This window comes from Gnatocerus cornutus, chromosome 1, assembly GCF_029298725.1.
Source record: "Gnatocerus cornutus isolate USDA-ARS CGAHR chromosome 1, icGnaCorn1.1, whole genome shotgun sequence".
NCBI classification, from domain to species: domain Eukaryota; kingdom Metazoa; phylum Arthropoda; class Insecta; order Coleoptera; family Tenebrionidae; genus Gnatocerus; species Gnatocerus cornutus.
The window spans coordinates 17,965,809-17,984,276 of NC_142233.1; the positions used below are offsets into that span (position 1 = coordinate 17,965,809).

The following is an 18,468-nucleotide window of genomic DNA, read 5'->3' on the forward strand; positions in this document are numbered from 1 at the left end:
CTATCAAACCCATGCATTACCTCGAAACCCATTAATTTATCTAATTGGTGGAATTTCCGAACATGCAGATGTCCTGCTGCAAGTTCTTCCTGCTTTTACCAGATGCCACTGTTTAAGGCCTAACAGCAATTAGTTGTCTGGTAGGAGAAGCGCTTTTATTATCCGTTCATGGTTCATGTGTCAGTACCGACGGTCTTCGGTCTTTCGCTCATCACTCCTCTCCAATAGTCGCAGTTAATGAAAGAATCCGTTTGAATCTGTTTGGGATTTTGCACGCTTTGACACAGTTTCTGCCGAAGAATTTAGTGTGTTTTTGTGGACGCCGGCTATGCGAAAACAATACAGAAAAATGGTTAAAATCATGTGTCCAAGAGGCGACGGAGGGATTTTTTGGTAAGCATTAAATTACACTTTGACCGGCTCATTTACATGTAACTGTTCATATTTCTTTAACTATTCTTGCGTGCGCGGCTAAGGGTGACTAATACGAGAAGCTATAAGTGAATAATAACGGAGACTTTAATGATGAATTAGACAAGTAGATTGCTGGAAAATCATTTGACTCCCAGTATCGTTCTGTTCTACACTGATTAATGAAATTATTGCTATTATTTTTTTTGATAATTTAACAATAGGACGCGGTCCAATAAACTGCATTGTCCCCTTTGGGTTGTTTCTAGGTTTTGGACAAATATTTAATCTTATCGTGGAGAAATTTCAAAACAAATTTACAATTCGAAGTAAAAAAGTTCCATGCAGTTTTCGTAATTCGCTGACCATCAAGTTCAAGTAAATCTTGTCTGCAATTTTTATAATTAACTATTCAATTGGTCTTTCAATTAATGTGTTCAATTATTGTAAAATAGAAGAGGGCAAGAGCTTCCGTTATATCATAGCGTAAAAAATAATTGTAATTCAGACATCCAAACACGCATCATAAATGCTAATTTGCGAAATTACGCTTTTTTATGCTGAAAAATTAGTTACGAACCGTTAGCGTCTATTTGAACAGTCATGTTTAATTTGAAATCTTGTCTAGTGTTTTAAATTGCTGGTTATTACTAGTTTTTTTGGTACAAACGTCACATTTTCAGGGTTTGCCTTTGGTGAAAATCTTCAAATTAGTTCAAGTTTCTGGTGCCGCCAATCATTATAATTTCACGCGTTTTTTCAAATTTAGCTTGAATGAGAAAGTAAGGCAGATTTATTTCTTTGAATGTTAAGGTTGTAATTCCCTGCCAGAGGCAGATAGATAGGTATGTGGCCTGATGGACAAAAGCAAATATTGCGATTGGTTACAGTAATGTTCAACCAAGAGGTTTCAAGAACAAGCAAGTACTGTTCAACCTGACATACATTATCCTAGAGGTTGTAAAGTCAATGTGGGAATTACCGATTTTTTTTACGTCAAGCTATTAATTTCCATTTTCCTATGCTTTATTTTTCTATCCTGTTAATGATTTTGCTCACTTGATAAATTAATTTATCATACTTACAATAACGGGACTTGCTTAACCTTGACCGTGTAGCTTACAAAAGAATTCCTTCTATTTTTTTTTACAATACGACTACAATGAGGAGAAAGTTTTGAATGACCTGAGTTGTTACTTACTTATCATGTGTCGTTAATTTATTTTATTATTGTTTAACATAATATACAGTATGTGTGCGAAGTCGCGGAAGTACGGAGTGATCGCAAAAACAATATGATAACGCAACTTATTCTCTAATGCTTTTTCTAAACTTGGTTTAATTTTTAACCACTAGAATTGTACCAAAAGTCTTCGAAATATTTATCAAAATCATGTTTAGAAATACCAACAAATAAATTTAAAAAATTTGATTTACCCATATCAAAAATTTTCAATCATTTGGAATAGGTAAATTAATTGTTATTTAGCCTATTACTGACATTAAATTAGAAAAGTTGCAAAGTTCATTCAAATTCCGATATAATGAGGAATGAAGAGTTTTACCGCGACACCCTGTATAGATTTCTTGTCGGATAAATAAAACAGCTTTCTTTTTTAGATAAGCAATGAAGTCATACATTATACTGGTCACTCTACTTCTTATAATATTTTGTCACTGGTGTTCCGCTTCGAATACTGAAGTAGCAAAAAGGAAGACATCCGCAATGGTGCAGTTAATTGGGAGAAGGTTAAGAAATCTGTGGACCTGGATTTGGAACCGTGGAAAACCAGAAGGAACATTTGTAGGTAGGGAATAAAAAAATTCAATTCGGTATAGTATATCCGGTGAGAGATTGGGAGATTTCGACAGTTGACGTATAGGTTGGCAGCAAATTATGCTACAAAATACACTAAAAACACTAAATTTCTACGCGAAATGGGTTGACAGAGTTGACAGTAACCCCAGTTACTTTGTTATTTTAAATTTCGCGCGTAGATTTAGTGACTTTTCTGTCATTCAAACACTCACTGCACGAACTATATTTTATCTAAAGTCCAGCTCATTGCTCATTGTCTCCTGTGTAAATTTTCGAAAATTCTTGAGTGTAAATCAGGCTTTCAATTCTTTAGAGAGAAAATTAGGGGAAAATTGAAGGTGGCAATTTTTGAGGTTAACACGTTGTCAATGTTGAGTGTAAAGTTCATTTTTTTTACTACCAACACCGCACTCTTCCACCACTTTACAACCGGCAACGTCGTCGATGGTGACTTTTTGGTGATAAAATCAAATGGTTAGTTGCCTAATTGACAATTTGATTACACAAAACGGCCTTTCAGGCCGTGCCGAGTCTTTTCACTATTAAATCCTTTGATTTGCAATCCAACAGGCTGTAAAAGAAACGGTTTTAACGGAAACACTGCCTAATTTTCAGAAATGTCAAAAATTTGACAACTATTTTCTCACCAAAAATCTCCCTAGGCAACGTTGCCGGTTGTAAGCAGGGGAAGATTGCGGTGTTGGTGGACTTTATTAATCAATAAAATTAATCAAAAATTGGTTGCAAAAGAAAGGTTTCAATAGTTTGGCAAAGTTGTGCAAGACGATTAGCTTCTACGCATGCCGCAGTTGCGTGAAGGTCGAACGCTTTTACTGCCAACTGTTACCGATAAAAATCACTAAGGGCTGCTGCCAACTTAACTTTTCAATGAGTGGACTGATAGTAATGAGCTCTGGTACAGATAATTTCGTCTTTGTTTCTTTCTGCACATTGAAATTAACAAACATAATACAACCATTTTGTAACGGATCAGACTATCATAAATTATTAATTTTCGTCTTCATATCTCCTTTGTTATAACAGTTTTTCTTTCTAGATCGATGCTTCGGAGTTGCACGCAGGTTGAAGTTTGCCATGCCAATGATTATATTTAAATTAGGTGTGATTGTTACCATTTTGGGTTTCTTGACGTTATTTTCCCTTAAAACGTTGGGGCTGTTGTTTTTGTTGGTGTTGTTTAATTCAACTGGGTTTGCTGCTAAATGGGCACATGCTAATAAACATGCAGCGAAGCATTGGACTCCACCTCAGAATGTACACGTGCATGTGCATTCAAAAGATCTGATAAAGGATGGTCATTACATTACTCACTCGGAAGAAGGTTGGCTTGATAGAAGTGAAGCTAGTGAAGAGTATGAAAGTCTTGACGACAGATTGAAAAAGTTGAACATTTATGATGATGATCGATTGAAGAAGTTAAACATTTATGATAATTATTATAGGCATCATCGATAGTGTATATTGACAAGTGTTACTTTTTTGTTATAGTTCATTCGGTGAGAGATTGGGAGATTTCGACAGTTGACATATAGGTTGGCAGCAAATTATGCTACAAATTAAATTAAATTACAGTTACTTTGTTATTTTAAATTTCGCGCGTATATTACACTTTTTATTGCGTAGATTTAGTGACTTTTCTGTCATTCAAACTCTCACTGTACGAACTATATCATTCTTGGTGACCTTTTAGTGTTATTTATTTATTGTAGATTTTGTAGATAGACGAATAAAAAAAATTACGATATTAGAAGGTGTAAAAATTCTTAAACCTATAAAAACTTTCAATTACTAATTGTGATAATACTGATACTTTTTTCATAGTTGTATGATAGTTTTAGTTAGGTATGTCAAATTTTGTATTTCGTTATCTTTATTCTTAGTGACTATTTTGATACAATTTAAATGTAATTAAAACAAAATCAAATGCAACATAAGATTTTTTAAGACGAAGTATAGATTTGTGTTTTTGTTTTACATTATTTTCGTACTAAATCATACTAAAATCTAGTTCAATAGATGAAAGCTTTTGTTTTTGCATCATTTCTCTGGGTTTCGCTTCTTGGTTTCACCAACTTTTTGTAACTTTACTTTCCTTATCAAGTGATTAGAGAGAATTTTACTTAGCTTTAGGTGTTTCTAAAAACAAAACAACTTGCTCTATGCAATAAACTTGTTTCTGTACTTTCACAGCTCCGACTAATGGCACTTGATTAACAGTTAACCAGAACTAAAGATGTTGAACTATATAATTATGTTAATTGACATTGTTATGGAAAGAAGTTTTTGTTCTTATGTTTAAAATATGTGAATGTGTTATGGTCATACGAAGCACCTGCAGCACCTGCTTTGACAGATGAGAAAACCGTGCGCAGAAATTAATACATATCTGCAAGATAGAGCAAACTTAAAACTTTGCATTGTAATAATAGTTGTGTTCTTGACTGATGATTGATGACTGTATTAGGTTTAATTGTAAAACTTTAAAATTGTCAATTTGGACTGAGTTTTTCAAAAGTTTAAACATTGCCATTGAGTTTAACATTGTTAGTATGACTTAATTACAGACGGGGAAAAAATAAATAAATAAAAACCTTACGTAATAAACAAAATAATAAGTAAATAAATTATAAAAAACATAACAAATTTGAGATTAATAAGAATAAACAAAATTCTAAAACATACGTTGACAACCAACCAAACGAAATATCACCAAAATTAAGAGTGTAAAATAAAATACAAACATCGAAACCGCAATTATCGATTTTTAATGACACATCGAAAATAAAAATATATATTAAAAATCGATGTTTTTTGGCAAAATCGATGTAAAAGTCCCAGATTTAAGCCCACCTTTATTTTGCATGAAAGGTGACAAAGATATGTATATGATGATGAGTAATTTAGTTCTAGATTTTTATACGTCTGTGTTATTTTCCTTGAGTTACTGTATTTCCTGTCTGCATAAAAAACAAATGGGACAGCGTAAATGAGTGCATATTTTATTTTTGAGAACACACTTCCGCCAAAGAATCAAACACCTGAAGTATATGTTTGGACCAAATTAGAAGAGGTGAAGAAAGAAAAAAATCGTAAATTCCAGATTTTAATACCTATGCTCAGGATGAGAATTGTTTTTGCTAAAGAATAAACTCGTAGTTAGGAAAATTAAAGAATTTATTTCATTATGGTAATTATTAATTATATGATGATAATAACGAGCCTGTTGAAAATGAAACTGCAACCCAACATACATTTCTAACGTGTGATCCACAAAATTTTTAATTAGGGTAGGCTTTGACAAAATTTACGTAAGTCGAGAAAAAAATTGACAGTATTTTGACATTTGTCAATTGATTTAATTTCAATTAGTTTTCAATACATTATTGATTTTGCAGAGACACACGATACAATTTCTCTTATTTACACCTCGTAAAGTTACATATTTTCATCAAAAAATTGAGGTTATATCAAAAACAAAATTTTACTCCGACATGACTTCTATGTTTGTCTCTCTTTTTCATGGCCTACCCTAAACAAAAATTTTGTAGCTCACATGATATAAATACTTGTATTTTATTTTTTGGGTTATAGACACAGTGAACTAAACATTAAAGTTATCAAATTTTCTCAGAACAATGTGCTCACATTATTATGCCCTTAATGTTTAGCGATTTCGCAGTTTTACCATTGGGTTTTCATGCTTAACGTTTCCTTTATAAGCCATTTCACATACAATTAATTAGAAACTTTCTTGAGTAGAAGAATTTGTCAAAAATCTTCGAAAGCTATCTAAATGTACCTATTTTAAGCTGCATATCGCATTTAGTCAGGCTCATTATTACTCGTGGACCATGTTGTGTATTATTTACCTATAAAAAGTACAAATTTAGCTACGCTTATTTTTGATGTCTTTTGAGCTTATTATCTTTTTTCTGAAAACAAATCAAATTATAAAAATTTAGTAATAAATTAATTATTTGAATGATGATGACTTATAAAGACACCAATTTCTAAAATATATTGTATAAATGATTGCCTATCCTTGTTGTTCGTAAATAAGTTCTTAACATTCCTATGGTTAAAATAACAGTATATGATGGTAATGAATTTTAAAAGTCAACAAGTTTAATTACCAACGTAAAACATTTTTGTTACATTTAAAAAGGGTAATAATTATTTGACTCTCACGTGATTTTCATATTACGCGCCCGTGGTTCATTAAATTTTCATTCGCAGTTAGCTATGAGAAAAAAATTCATGTCGTAACTAACACCATTACAGTAGTTTCGACTTAATATTTGCGAGATTTGCTAGTTATCGAACAAGAAGTCAACGCACGTCCAAAATACACGGCCTACCTAGAATGGAAATTTAATGAATCACACGATATAATTATGGTTCCGATATGTCTTACCATAGTTACGTTTTTGTTGACATGGTAACATTAAAAATTGATTAAATTTGACATCACCCCCTAAAACTGAAAAACAAAAACAAAAAGAAACTGCAAAAAAAACTATTTTACAAATAAATCTGAGTTCTGACCTGATAAAGGAAAATAAGCTGCGGATTTAGAATCAGAAGGCACTTCTACTTTATAAATTTCTTTTCACTGCTACAGTACAAATTTAGTTCAAAATTTATTGACTAATGAGATCTACCATAACGGTTGTACATAACTCTATTTCAGTACCTCAGAAGCATCTCTTCAATTTTTGTGAAAAATGGGTTAAATAATGTTTTTTATTACTCTTTACATCTTGTTTAAGTCAGAGAAAAATAATCTCCATTAGATGAAAGACAAACGATTTTAGATTTCTCTAAGGAACTACACATCATGTTAGAAGCATAAAGGACCAACTCCTTACAGATCTACAGTTCAAGGTGATTTTGTTACTCAACTGATCCAAATTTACTCAAATTGATAATAAACGCAAGTAAAATTTTCGTTGTAAGACCAACAAATGCCATTAATTTTTTTCAAGATCCTGTAATTTCTTTATTTTTTATGCGATTTTAACGACATTTGTGGGGACTATTACTCTTGACTGCCTTATTAAGTGTGTCGATTTAGAAAAATTTAGACCAAAAAAAAGATTTTTTAGAAATTTTGATTTTTGACCAACAAAAAATGTGACCAAAAAAAATAACGACCTGTAGGTTCTTCATTTTTAATGCCACTATAACCAAATTTGTGGAGTTTATAAGTCTTGGCTGTCTTATTAAGAGTACCGATTTAGAAAAATTTAGACCAAAAAGGAGAATATTTAGAAATTTTTATTTGGACAACTGTGAAAATGTCAATTTTTTTCAACACTGTAATTTCGTTATTTTTAGTGCGACAGGAACGAAATTTATGCATTGTTTGCATTGTTGTTTCTTTTGTTTGTTTTAGTAATATCACTTATTTGCAAAAATTTAGATCAAAAACTCGAATTTTGAGAAATTTTCTTTTTGAGACCAAAAAAAATGCATTTTTTTTTAAGATCCTGTAATTTCTTTATATATAACGCGATTTTAACGAAATTTGTAGAGATTATCACTCTTGACTGTCTTATTTGCAGTGCCGATTTACAAAAATTTAGAGCGAAAAGGAGAATTTGTAGAAATTTTTATTTCAAGCAGTTAAAAAAAAATTACAAAAAAACTTGAACACGCTTTAATTTCGACATTTTTGGCGTCACAAGAACCAAATTTGTGGAGTTTACAAGTTTTGTCTGTCTTATTAAGAGTACCGATTTAGAAAAATTTAGACCAAAAACGAGAATATTTAGAAATTTTTATTTGGACAACTGTGAAAATGTCAATTCTTTTCAACACTGTAATTTCGTTATTTTTAGTGCGACAGGAACGAAATTTATGCATGTTGTTTCTTTTGTTTGTTTTAGTAATATCACTAATTTGCAAAAATTTAGATCGAAAAGTCGAATTTTTAGAAATTTTCGTTTCAAGACCAAAAAAATGCCACCATTTTTTTAAGATCCTGTAATTTCTTTATTTTTTATGCGATTTTAACGAAATTTGTACAGATTATCACTCTTGACTGTCTTATTTGCAGTGCCGATTTACAAAAATTTAGAGCGAAAAGGAAAATTTGTAGAAATTTTTATTTCAAGCAGCTAAAAAAAATTACAAAAAAAATTGAAGACGCTTTAATTTTGACATTTTTGGTGTCACAAGAACCAAATTTGTGGACTTTATAAGTCTTGTCTATCTTACTAAGAGTACCGATTTAGAAAAATTTAGACCAAAAAGGAGAATATTTAGAAATTTTTATTTGGACAACTGTGAAAATGTCAATTTTTTTCAACATTGTAGTTTCGTTATTTTTAGTGCGACAGGAACGAAATTTATGCATTGTTTGCATTGTTGTTTCTTTTGTTTGTTTTAGTAATATCACTTATTTGCAAAAATTTAGATCAAAAACTCGAATTTTGAGAAATTTTCTTTTTGAGACCAAAAAAAATGCATTTTTTTTTAAGATCCTGTAATTTCTTTATATATAACGCGATTTTAACGAAATTTGTAGAGATCATCACTCTTGACTGTCTTGTTTGCAGTGCCGATTTACAAAAATTTAGAGCGAAAAGGAAAATTTGTAGAAATTTTTATTTCAAGCAGCTAAAAAAAATTACAAAAAAAATTGAAGACGCTTTAATTTTGACATTTTTGGTGTCACAAGAACCAAATTTGTGGACTTTATAAGTCTTGTCTGTCTTACTAAGAGTACCGATTTAGAAAAATTTAGACCAAAAAGGAGAATATTTAGAAATTTTTATTTGGACAACTGTGAAAATGTCAATTTTTTTCAACATTGTAGTTTCGTTATTTTTAGTGCGACAGGAACGAAATTTATGCATTGTTTGCATTGTTGTTTCTTTTGTTTGTTTTAGTAATATCACTTATTTGCAAAAATTTAGATCAAAAACTCGAATTTTGAGAAATTTTCTTTTTGAGACCAAAAAAAATGCATTTTTTTTAAGATCCTGTAATTTCTTTATATATAACGCGATTTTAACGAAATTTGTAGAGATTATCACTCTTGACTGTCTTGTTTGCAGTGCCGATTTACAAAAATTTAGAGCGAAAAGGAGAATTTGTAGAAATTTTTATTTCAAGCAGCTAAAAAAAATTACAAAAAAAAATTGAAGACGCTTTAATTTTGACATTTTTGGTGTCACAAGAACCAAATTTGTGGACTTTATAAGTCTTGTCTGTCTTACTAAGAGTACCGATTTAGAAAAATTTAGACCAAAAAGGAGAATATTTAGAAATTTTTATTTGGACAACTGTGAAAATGTCAATTTTTTTCAACATTGTAGTTTCGTTATTTTTAGTGCGACAGGAACGAAATTTATGCATTGTTTGCATTGTTGTTTCTTTTGTTTGTTTTAGTAATATCACTTATTTGCAAAAATTTAGATCAAAAACTCGAATTTTGAGAAATTTTCTTTTTGAGACCAAAAAAAATGCATTTTTTTTTAAGATCCTGTAATTTCTTTATATATAACGCGATTTTAACGAAATTTGTAGAGATCATCACTCTTGACTGTCTTGTTTGCAGTGCCGATTTACAAAAATTTAGAGCGAAAAGGAAAATTTGTAGAAATTTTTATTTCAAGCAGCTAAAAAAAATTACAAAAAAAATTGAAGACGCTTTAATTTTGACATTTTTGGTGTCACAAGAACCAAATTTGTGGACTTTATAAGTCTTGTCTGTCTTACTAAGAGTACCGATTTAGAAAAATTTAGACCAAAAAGGAGAATATTTAGAAATTTTTATTTGGACAACTGTGAAAATGTCAATTTTTTTCAACATTGTAGTTTCGTTATTTTTAGTGCGACAGGAACGAAATTTATGCATTGTTTGCATTGTTGTTTCTTTTGTTTGTTTTAGTAATATCACTTATTTGCAAAAATTTAGATCAAAAACTCGAATTTTGAGAAATTTTCTTTTTGAGACCAAAAAAAATGCATTTTTTTTTAAGATCCTGTAATTTCTTTATATATAACGCGATTTTAACGAAATTTGTAGAGATTATCACTCTTGACTGTCTTGTTTGCAGTGCCGATTTACAAAAATTTAGAGCGAAAAGGAGAATTTGTAGAAATTTTTATTTCAAGCAGCTAAAAAAAATTACAAAAAAAAATTGAAGACGCTTTAATTTTGACATTTTTGGTGTCACAAGAACCAAATTTGTGGACTTTATAAGTCTTGTCTGTCTTACTAAGAGTACCGATTTAGAAAAATTTAGACCAAAAAGGAGAATATTTAGAAATTTTTATTTGGACAACTGTGAAAATGTCAATTTTTTTCAACATTGCAGTTTCGTTATTTTTAGTGCGACAGGAACGAAATTTATGCATTGTTTGCATTGTTGTTTCTTTTGTTTGTTTTAGTAATATCACTTATTTGCAAAAATTTAGATCAAAAACTCGAATTTTGAGAAATTTTCTTTTTGAGACCAAAAAAAATGCATTTTTTTTTAAGATCCTGTAATTTCTTTATATATAACGCGATTTTAACGAAATTTGTAGAGATTATCACTCTTGACTGTCTTGTTTGCAGTGCCGATTTACAAAAATTTAGAGCGAAAAGGAGAATTTGTAGAAATTTTTATTTCAAGCAGTTAAAAAAAAATTACAAAAAAACTTGAACACGCTTTAATTTCGACATTTTTGGCGCCACAAGAACCAAATTTGTGGAGTTTACAAGTTTTGTCTGTCTTATTAAGAGTACCGATTTAGACAAATTTAGACCAAAAAGGAGAATATTTAGAAATTTTTATTTGGACAACTGTGAAAATGTCAATTTTTTTCAACATTGTAGTTTCGTTATTTTTAGTGCGACAGGAACGAAATTTATGCATTGTTTGCATTGTTGTTTCTTTTGTTTGTTTTAGTAATATCACTTATTTGCAAAAATTTAGATCAAAAACTCGAATTTTGAGAAATTTTCTTTTAAGACCAAAAAAAATGCATTTTTTTTAAGATCCTGTAATTTCTTTATATATAACGCGATTTTAACGAAATTTGTAGAGATTATCACTCTTGACTGTCTTATTTGCAGTGCCGATTTACAAAAATTTAGAGCGAAAAGGAAAATTTGTAGAAATTTTTATTTCAAGCAGCTAAAAAAAATTACAAAAAAAAATTGAAGACGCTTTAATTTTGACATTTTTGGTGTCACAAGAACCAAATTTGTGGACTTTATAAGTCTTGTCTGTCTTACTAAGAGTACCGATTTAGAAAAATTTTGACCAAAAAGAACAATATTTAGAAATTTTTATTTGGACAACTGTGAAAATGTCAATTTTTTCAACACTGTAATTTCGTTATTTTTAGTGCGACAGGAACGAAATTTATGCATGTTGTTTCCTTTGTTTGTTTTAGTAATTTCACTAATTTGCAAAAATTTAGATCGAAAAGTCGAATTTTTAGAAATTTTTACAAAAAATTAAAGCGAAAAGGAGAATTTGTAGAAATTTTTATTTCAAGCAGCTAAAAAAAAATTACAAAAAAAACTTGAACACGTACGATATAAATATTTGTTTTAAATCTAAATAAATTAATATTTAGATATAAACAGTCGAAACAACCGTTCCGAAATTATAATCCAAAGTTAGTTCAAATGTCTTTAGTTGGTAGTTAAATCAATCTTTTTATAAAATTTGCATGCCCTCACTTCGCGTGTAACATTATAGCAAAACTTTTTTTCTACAGTTTTGTCATTCAAACATTTCTTGAAATAATCTAAATTAGGCCAACTGGAAGTTACTCGCATCTAACAAACAATAATATTTTATTTCTGCAAATTTTGCCGCTAACATTGTAAAGAAACTACATAAATCAAACTTATGACATCGAGTCATCTGTCGCCACTTAAATTATAATCTTATTTGTCCATATGCTATCGTCAAACAATATTAAAACGAAGATAAACACTTTTTCGTACTGTTCTAAAATTCCGTGCAATTAATTTTGAATTGTTTGAATAATTTTCTGTAATTTACAAACATGACTTTTAAATGCCCCAACTCTCTAACTGTAGATAAATACAACAGTAATTTTCACAAATAAACGTTTTAAGTGAAAATGTTAATAATGAAGTGTAGTGCATGGAATTGTCACACTAGAAAAGACCGACACACTGTACCAGAAACAAATTTTTATTCAAAAGTACCATGTGAATTCTTGTCACGATCTCGTAAATTTACAAGAGTGACTTCAGTCAAGCTCTTCACTGTACATTTTTTAAATGTAATGGCAGTTTTGAAGTCTTATCAAAGATGTAATATTTCTGTAAATCGCTAAAAAATTGAAATCATGAACTAGTTTTACAAATTATTGACTATTGAATTTACGTTTAAGGTTTAAGTTTGCTATTAATGATAATGTCAGCAGTTCCGTTTAAGAGAATACAATCTGTTGTTTTTTCTTGCAGCAGTAGGAAGGTAATTTGGAAATTGGGTCACAACATGTGTCTTGCCTAAATGCGAAAGTCTGAAATGCCTATATAAGTAATATGGGATTGTAGGATGTAGAATAAAGACGGGACAAATGTTTTAATTGGATACAATAAGATTGATAGTCCTGATATCGGACTCTGAACAAACGCGGATATTTTCGATGTTTGAAAAAGGAAACTAAAAATATACGTAAATACATACTTACAGTTTGGATTTAGATTTTATCGTTTGAAATCACAAACAATCTGTTTTAAGAGGACAATATAATATAATTATTGATATAATTTCAATATTAAGGTAGGAATTATGCAATATGTAAGTTTGGAAAAAACAAAACTAGGGATTGCTGCGATTTTTACCATGTGTTTTACAGTTGGCCTTGACAATATTAAGGTACGGTTTGCGCCATTCTTTTTGTTCTCAAAAGCCCAAAACTCGATAGTCGATTCTTCGCAAAAAAAAATCCGATTCAAACGATGAAAACTTTTTATATTTTCTTTATTTTTGGTCATAACTTGTAAACTATTTGTCCGATCGATTTCAAATTTGGCCACTAGATAGATTTAGAGCTCCTCTTTCGACTGATATATAATTCAATGCTATTAAACGTCATTTTCATTTTGAAAACATTGATTGAAAATCACCCTAAAATGATGTTTTCAAAACAGTTTTTGGCCAATGCCTCATTTATTTATTAAGCAAACTCAACAAACTTGGGTCTCATTTTACGCAGAATTTCACGCTGAATCCAAAAATATGATAAATTTTTAACATTTGTCAATAAATAACCGAGTTATGGCCGTTTGAAATTTTGGGTTGTCGCCAGAGGGCCAAATTTTTGAAGGTTCGAAACAATTCGCTCGATATCTCGGAAACTATTTCAGATATTGGAATGTGGTTTGCGGCATCGTTTTTCTCGCGATTTTTTACATAAGAAATCGTTTTTAGATTTTGCAAAAGTCGAAATTTGCAAATTTTCGCAAAAATTCATGACTAAAACTATGGCCAAACTTCTCATATCGATATCTCGCTTGTTTTTTAGAGTAAACTTGAGTTATTATACATCAGTGAACGCAGAATTTTACGCAGATTCCAAATCTGGGATTTAAATTCAGATCCGACAACAAATAACTGAGTTATGGCCGATCACAGTTTCGGATAGTTGATTTTCATTTTTTCTCATTTTTCCCAATTTTCAAAGTTAAATATCTCGGAAACTATTAGAGATATTGAGATGCGGTTTGCGCCATCGTTTTTCTCGGCTCATTTTACGTTAGAAAAAGTGCTTAAAAGCCCAAAATTCGATAGTCGATTTTTCGCGAAAAAAAATTGCGACTCAAACGATGAAAATTTTTATTTTTTTTTATTTTTGACCATAACTCGTAAACCGTTTGTTTGATCGATCTCAAATTGGGCCAGTGGATAGATTTTGAGCTCCTCTTTCGACTGATATATAATTCAATGCTATTAAACGTCATTTTCATTTTGAAAACATTGATTGAAAATCACCCCAAAATGACCACTTCCAAACAGTTTTTGGTCAATGCTTTCTTTATTTCGTAGGTAAACTCAATAAATTTTGACTCATTTTACGCAGAATCTCACGCTGAATCCAAATCTGGAATTTAAATTCAGATCCGACAACAAATAACTGAGTTATGGCCGTTTGAATTTTTGGGTTGTCGCCAGATGGCCAAATTTTTGAAGGTTCCAAACAATTCATGCTCGATATCTCGAAAACTATTTCAGATATTGGAATGCGGTTTGCGGCATCGTTTTTCTCGCGATTTTTTACATAAGAAATCGTTTTTAGATTTTCCAAAAGTCGAAATTTGCAAATTTTCGCAAAAATTCATGACTAAAACTATGGCCAAACTTCTCATATCGATATCTCGCTTATTTTTTAGAGTAAACTCGAGTTATTATACATCAGTGAACGCAGAATTTTACGCAGATTCCAAATCTGGGATTTAAATTCAGATCCGACAACAAATAACTGAGTTATGGCCGATCAAAGTTTCGGATAGTTGATTTTCATTTTTTCTCATTTTTCCCAATTTTCAAAGTTAAATATCTCGGAAACTATTAGAGATATTGAGATGCGGTTTGCGCCATCGTTTTTCTCGGCTCATTTTACGTTAGAAAAAGTGCTTAAAAGCCCAAAATTCGATAGTCGATTTTTCGCGAAAAAAAATTGCGACTCAAACGATGAAAATTTTTATTTTTTTTTATTTTTGGGCATAACTCCTAAACCGTTTGTTTGATCGATCTCAAATTGGGCCAGTAGATAGATTTTGAGCTCCTCTTTCGACTGATATATAATTCAATGCTATTAAACGTCATTTTCATTTTGAAAACATTGATTGAAAATCACCCCAAAATGACCACTTCCAAACAGTTTTTGGTCAATGCTTTCTTTATTTCGTAGGTAAACTCAATAAATTTTGACTCATTTTACGCAGAATCTCACGCTGAATCCAAATCTGGAATTTAAATTCAGATCCGACAACAAATAACTGAGTTATGGCCGTTTGAATTTTTGGGTTGTCGCCAGATGGCCAAATTTTTGAAGGTTCCAAACAATTCATGCTCGATATCTCGAAAACTATTTCAGATATTGGAATGCGGTTTGCGGCATCGTTTTTCTCGCGATTTTTTACATAAGAAATCGTTTTTAGATTTTCCAAAAGTCGAAATTTGCAAATTTTCGCAAAAATTCATGACTAAAACTATGGCCAAACTTCTCATATCGATATCTCGCTTGTTTTTTAGAGTAAACTTGAGTTATTATACATCAGTGAACGCAGAATTTTACGCAGATTCCAAATCTGGGATTTAAATTCAGATCCGACAACAAATAACTGAGTTATGGCCGATCACAGTTTCGGATAGTTGATTTTCATTTTTTCTCATTTTTCCCAATTTTCAAAGTTAAATATCTCGGAAACTATTAGAGATATTGAGATGCGGTTTGCGCCATCGTTTTTTTCGGCTCATTTTACGTCAGAAAAAGTGCTTAAAAGTCCAAAATTCGATAGTCGATTTTTCGCGAAAAAAAATTGCGACTCAAACGATGAAAATTTTTCATTTTTTTTAATTTTTGGCCATAACTCGCAAACTATTTGTTCTATAGATCTCAAATTTGGCCAGTAGATAGATTTTGAGCTCCTCTTTCGACTGATGTATAATTCAATGCTATTAAACGTCATTTTCATTTTGAAAACATTGATTGAAAATTACTCTAAAAAGACGTTTTCAAAACAGTTTTTGGTCAATGCCTCGTTTATTTATTAAGAAAACTCAACAAATTTGGGCTCATTTTACGCAGAATGTCACGCTGAACCCAAAAAAATGAGATTTTTTGAATTTTCGTCAACAAATATCTGAGTTGTGGTCGTTTGAATTTTTGATATCTCGATATCTCGGAAACTACTGAGATACGGTTTGCGCCATCGTTTTTCTTGCGATTTTTTACATAAGAAAAAGTTCTTTGATTTTTCTTTAGTCGAAATTAACAAATTTTCGCAAAAATTCATGAGTAAAACTATGCCAAACTTCTGATATCAATTTCTCGCTTATTTTTTAAATTAAACTTAAGTTATTATACATTGGTGTACGCAGAATTTTCCGCAGATTCCAAATCTGGAATTTAAATTCAGATCCGACAACAGATAACTGAGTTATGGCCGATCAAAGTTTCGAAAAGATGATTTTCAGTCTTCCTCATTTTTCGTAATTTTTAAAGTTTTAAAGTCAGTGAATGCAACTGTTAGTCCTAAAAAAAATTGCAGAATGCTGCAAGCTGCTGCTCGTATTGTCCTATAAATGCTTTATCAAATTAAAGTTCTGTTAAGTTGGTGTGAATCGTCAATAATTTTTTTAAACTCATTTTTTATGTGTATTTAAAAAGTTATAATGCTTTAAAATTGTCTAATTAAATTCACTCAATCATCTTTTAAATTTTGTAAAAATCTGTGGTTTTTCGACTGTGACTTCAATAAAAGGAAGAAACAATGCTGCAATTTTGCTTGAAAAAAAAAGAGGAAAAACAAATTTTCAATAAATGTTTAAAAGAGCCGTCATTTTGATCAATAACGACATGAAACCGCTGTAATAAAGATTGCTTTATTGTGCGGCAAACAAGTTTATTTCCACAAAATCGAACCAACTACGCTACTGGTATCAAATAATAAGTGTCAGTATGACGTCAACCAGAAAATCCCCTAAGAAAACTTTGACTCAATGTTTTTTGCAAAAAGCCAGTATTTAAAGCAATAAAACTCTAAAAACCTCGAATATGTAGTTGTTAATTACTTCTTTCGCTATGGTCGCAACGTTCTCTAACACCTTGTATATTACATTATAAGAAAATAAAAATTTTTGATTTTTAATTTAGATAGATTTCTGAAGTGACAGTTTTACTCTTTTACTCTCCATAGCTGCATATGAACTTTGACTTTTCAGTAACTTAGAAAGCAACATTTTGAATTATTTTTCAAGGTTCATACGACCTTATAGGTAATTTTGTGTTTTGATGCCATGTTAAATAAAATCACACATTGTACTGAGAATTAAGGTTTACATCTTTCGATTCTATTGGCCGTGTACGACTTATAACATATAATTTTAAAACATGTGTATTTAAAATTATTTATTTAAGTAGCTATTTAATTTTGCTACAAAAATCTGTGTTCCACCTGAATACAATTTTATTATGCCTATTAAATTATTTCAAAGATCTTCACCTCAAACCAATAAAATCATTAGTTAAATTAACTGAAAACATGTTCTTTATTAAAAAAATAAAACACCAAATTGCGTGAAATACCTACATTTAAAGATAAATTGTAGGAGTAGTTCATATTGAGTTCAGTTTAGTTCATCTTTCTGTTACATCAAAACCTGTTACATGTGTTCTATTTTCAAACTTTCGTTATGTTTATTATTTCATAGTTTTTTATAAAACATAATCGTTACACTTCTCTTTTTATATTTCTCTTCTTAATTATTCGCCAGAATCATACCTAACAGTGCATCAAGGAAATGTGAGACTAGCAGCTTCTTTTTTTTATTTTTTTATTTAGCTCTCATTTTCTATCTTTCCTTCCTATAATTCTGTACTTTCATTAGTAATCTTACTGTTCTTTTCACTTACAAACATGTATAGTATATCCGGTGAGGGATTAGGATATTTCGACAATTGACATATAGGTTGGCAGTAACTTTTGTTACAAAATACACTAAAAACACTAAATTCCTACGCGAACTGGGTGGACAGATTGACAGTAAGTAGGCTTATTTTGTTATTTTAAATTTCGCGGGTAGATTTAGTGACTTTTCTGTCATTCAATCTCTCACAAATTTTCAAATCTCTAACACTTTAAAAATGTTAAAAATTATGACCTCAAAATAGTATATTAAAGAACGTGTTTTATAATGGATAATTTAGTGCACTAGCCGTTTTGTATAGGACGAGTGCTTTATACTATTTTTTCGAATTTGCCTGTTTTTAATAAAAAATTTGAATTTAAGAGTTCTAAGAGTTTTCGTGTTACACGATTGGTAATGGTTTTATAACCACAACTTGCCACTTTATTTTCAAATTCAATTTAAAATTTGACATTTATTGAGTCACTGAATTTTAACCTAACGTAACCTAACCTCACAACCTGCATTCACATCTATTATATTTAGGTACATATATTGTTGACCGCAAAGGAGAATTCAATTATATTGATACATTTTTTA

The 18,468-nt window shown here is 30.4% G+C and overlaps 1 protein-coding gene across 1 annotated transcript; it reads left to right on the forward strand.

The window, feature by feature from the left end:
• Positions 1-124: 124 nt before the first annotated feature.
• Positions 125-3,913, forward strand: LOC148180732 (uncharacterized). The gene is made up of 3 exons (XM_088038337.1): positions 125-393; positions 2,032-2,219; positions 3,288-3,913. Exons 2-3 carry the CDS (start codon positions 2,039-2,041, stop codon positions 3,704-3,706), a joined length of 600 nt encoding a protein of 199 aa, XP_087894463.1. The 5' UTR covers positions 125-393; positions 2,032-2,038; the 3' UTR covers positions 3,707-3,913.
• The last annotated feature ends 14,555 nt before the right edge of the window (positions 3,914-18,468 follow it).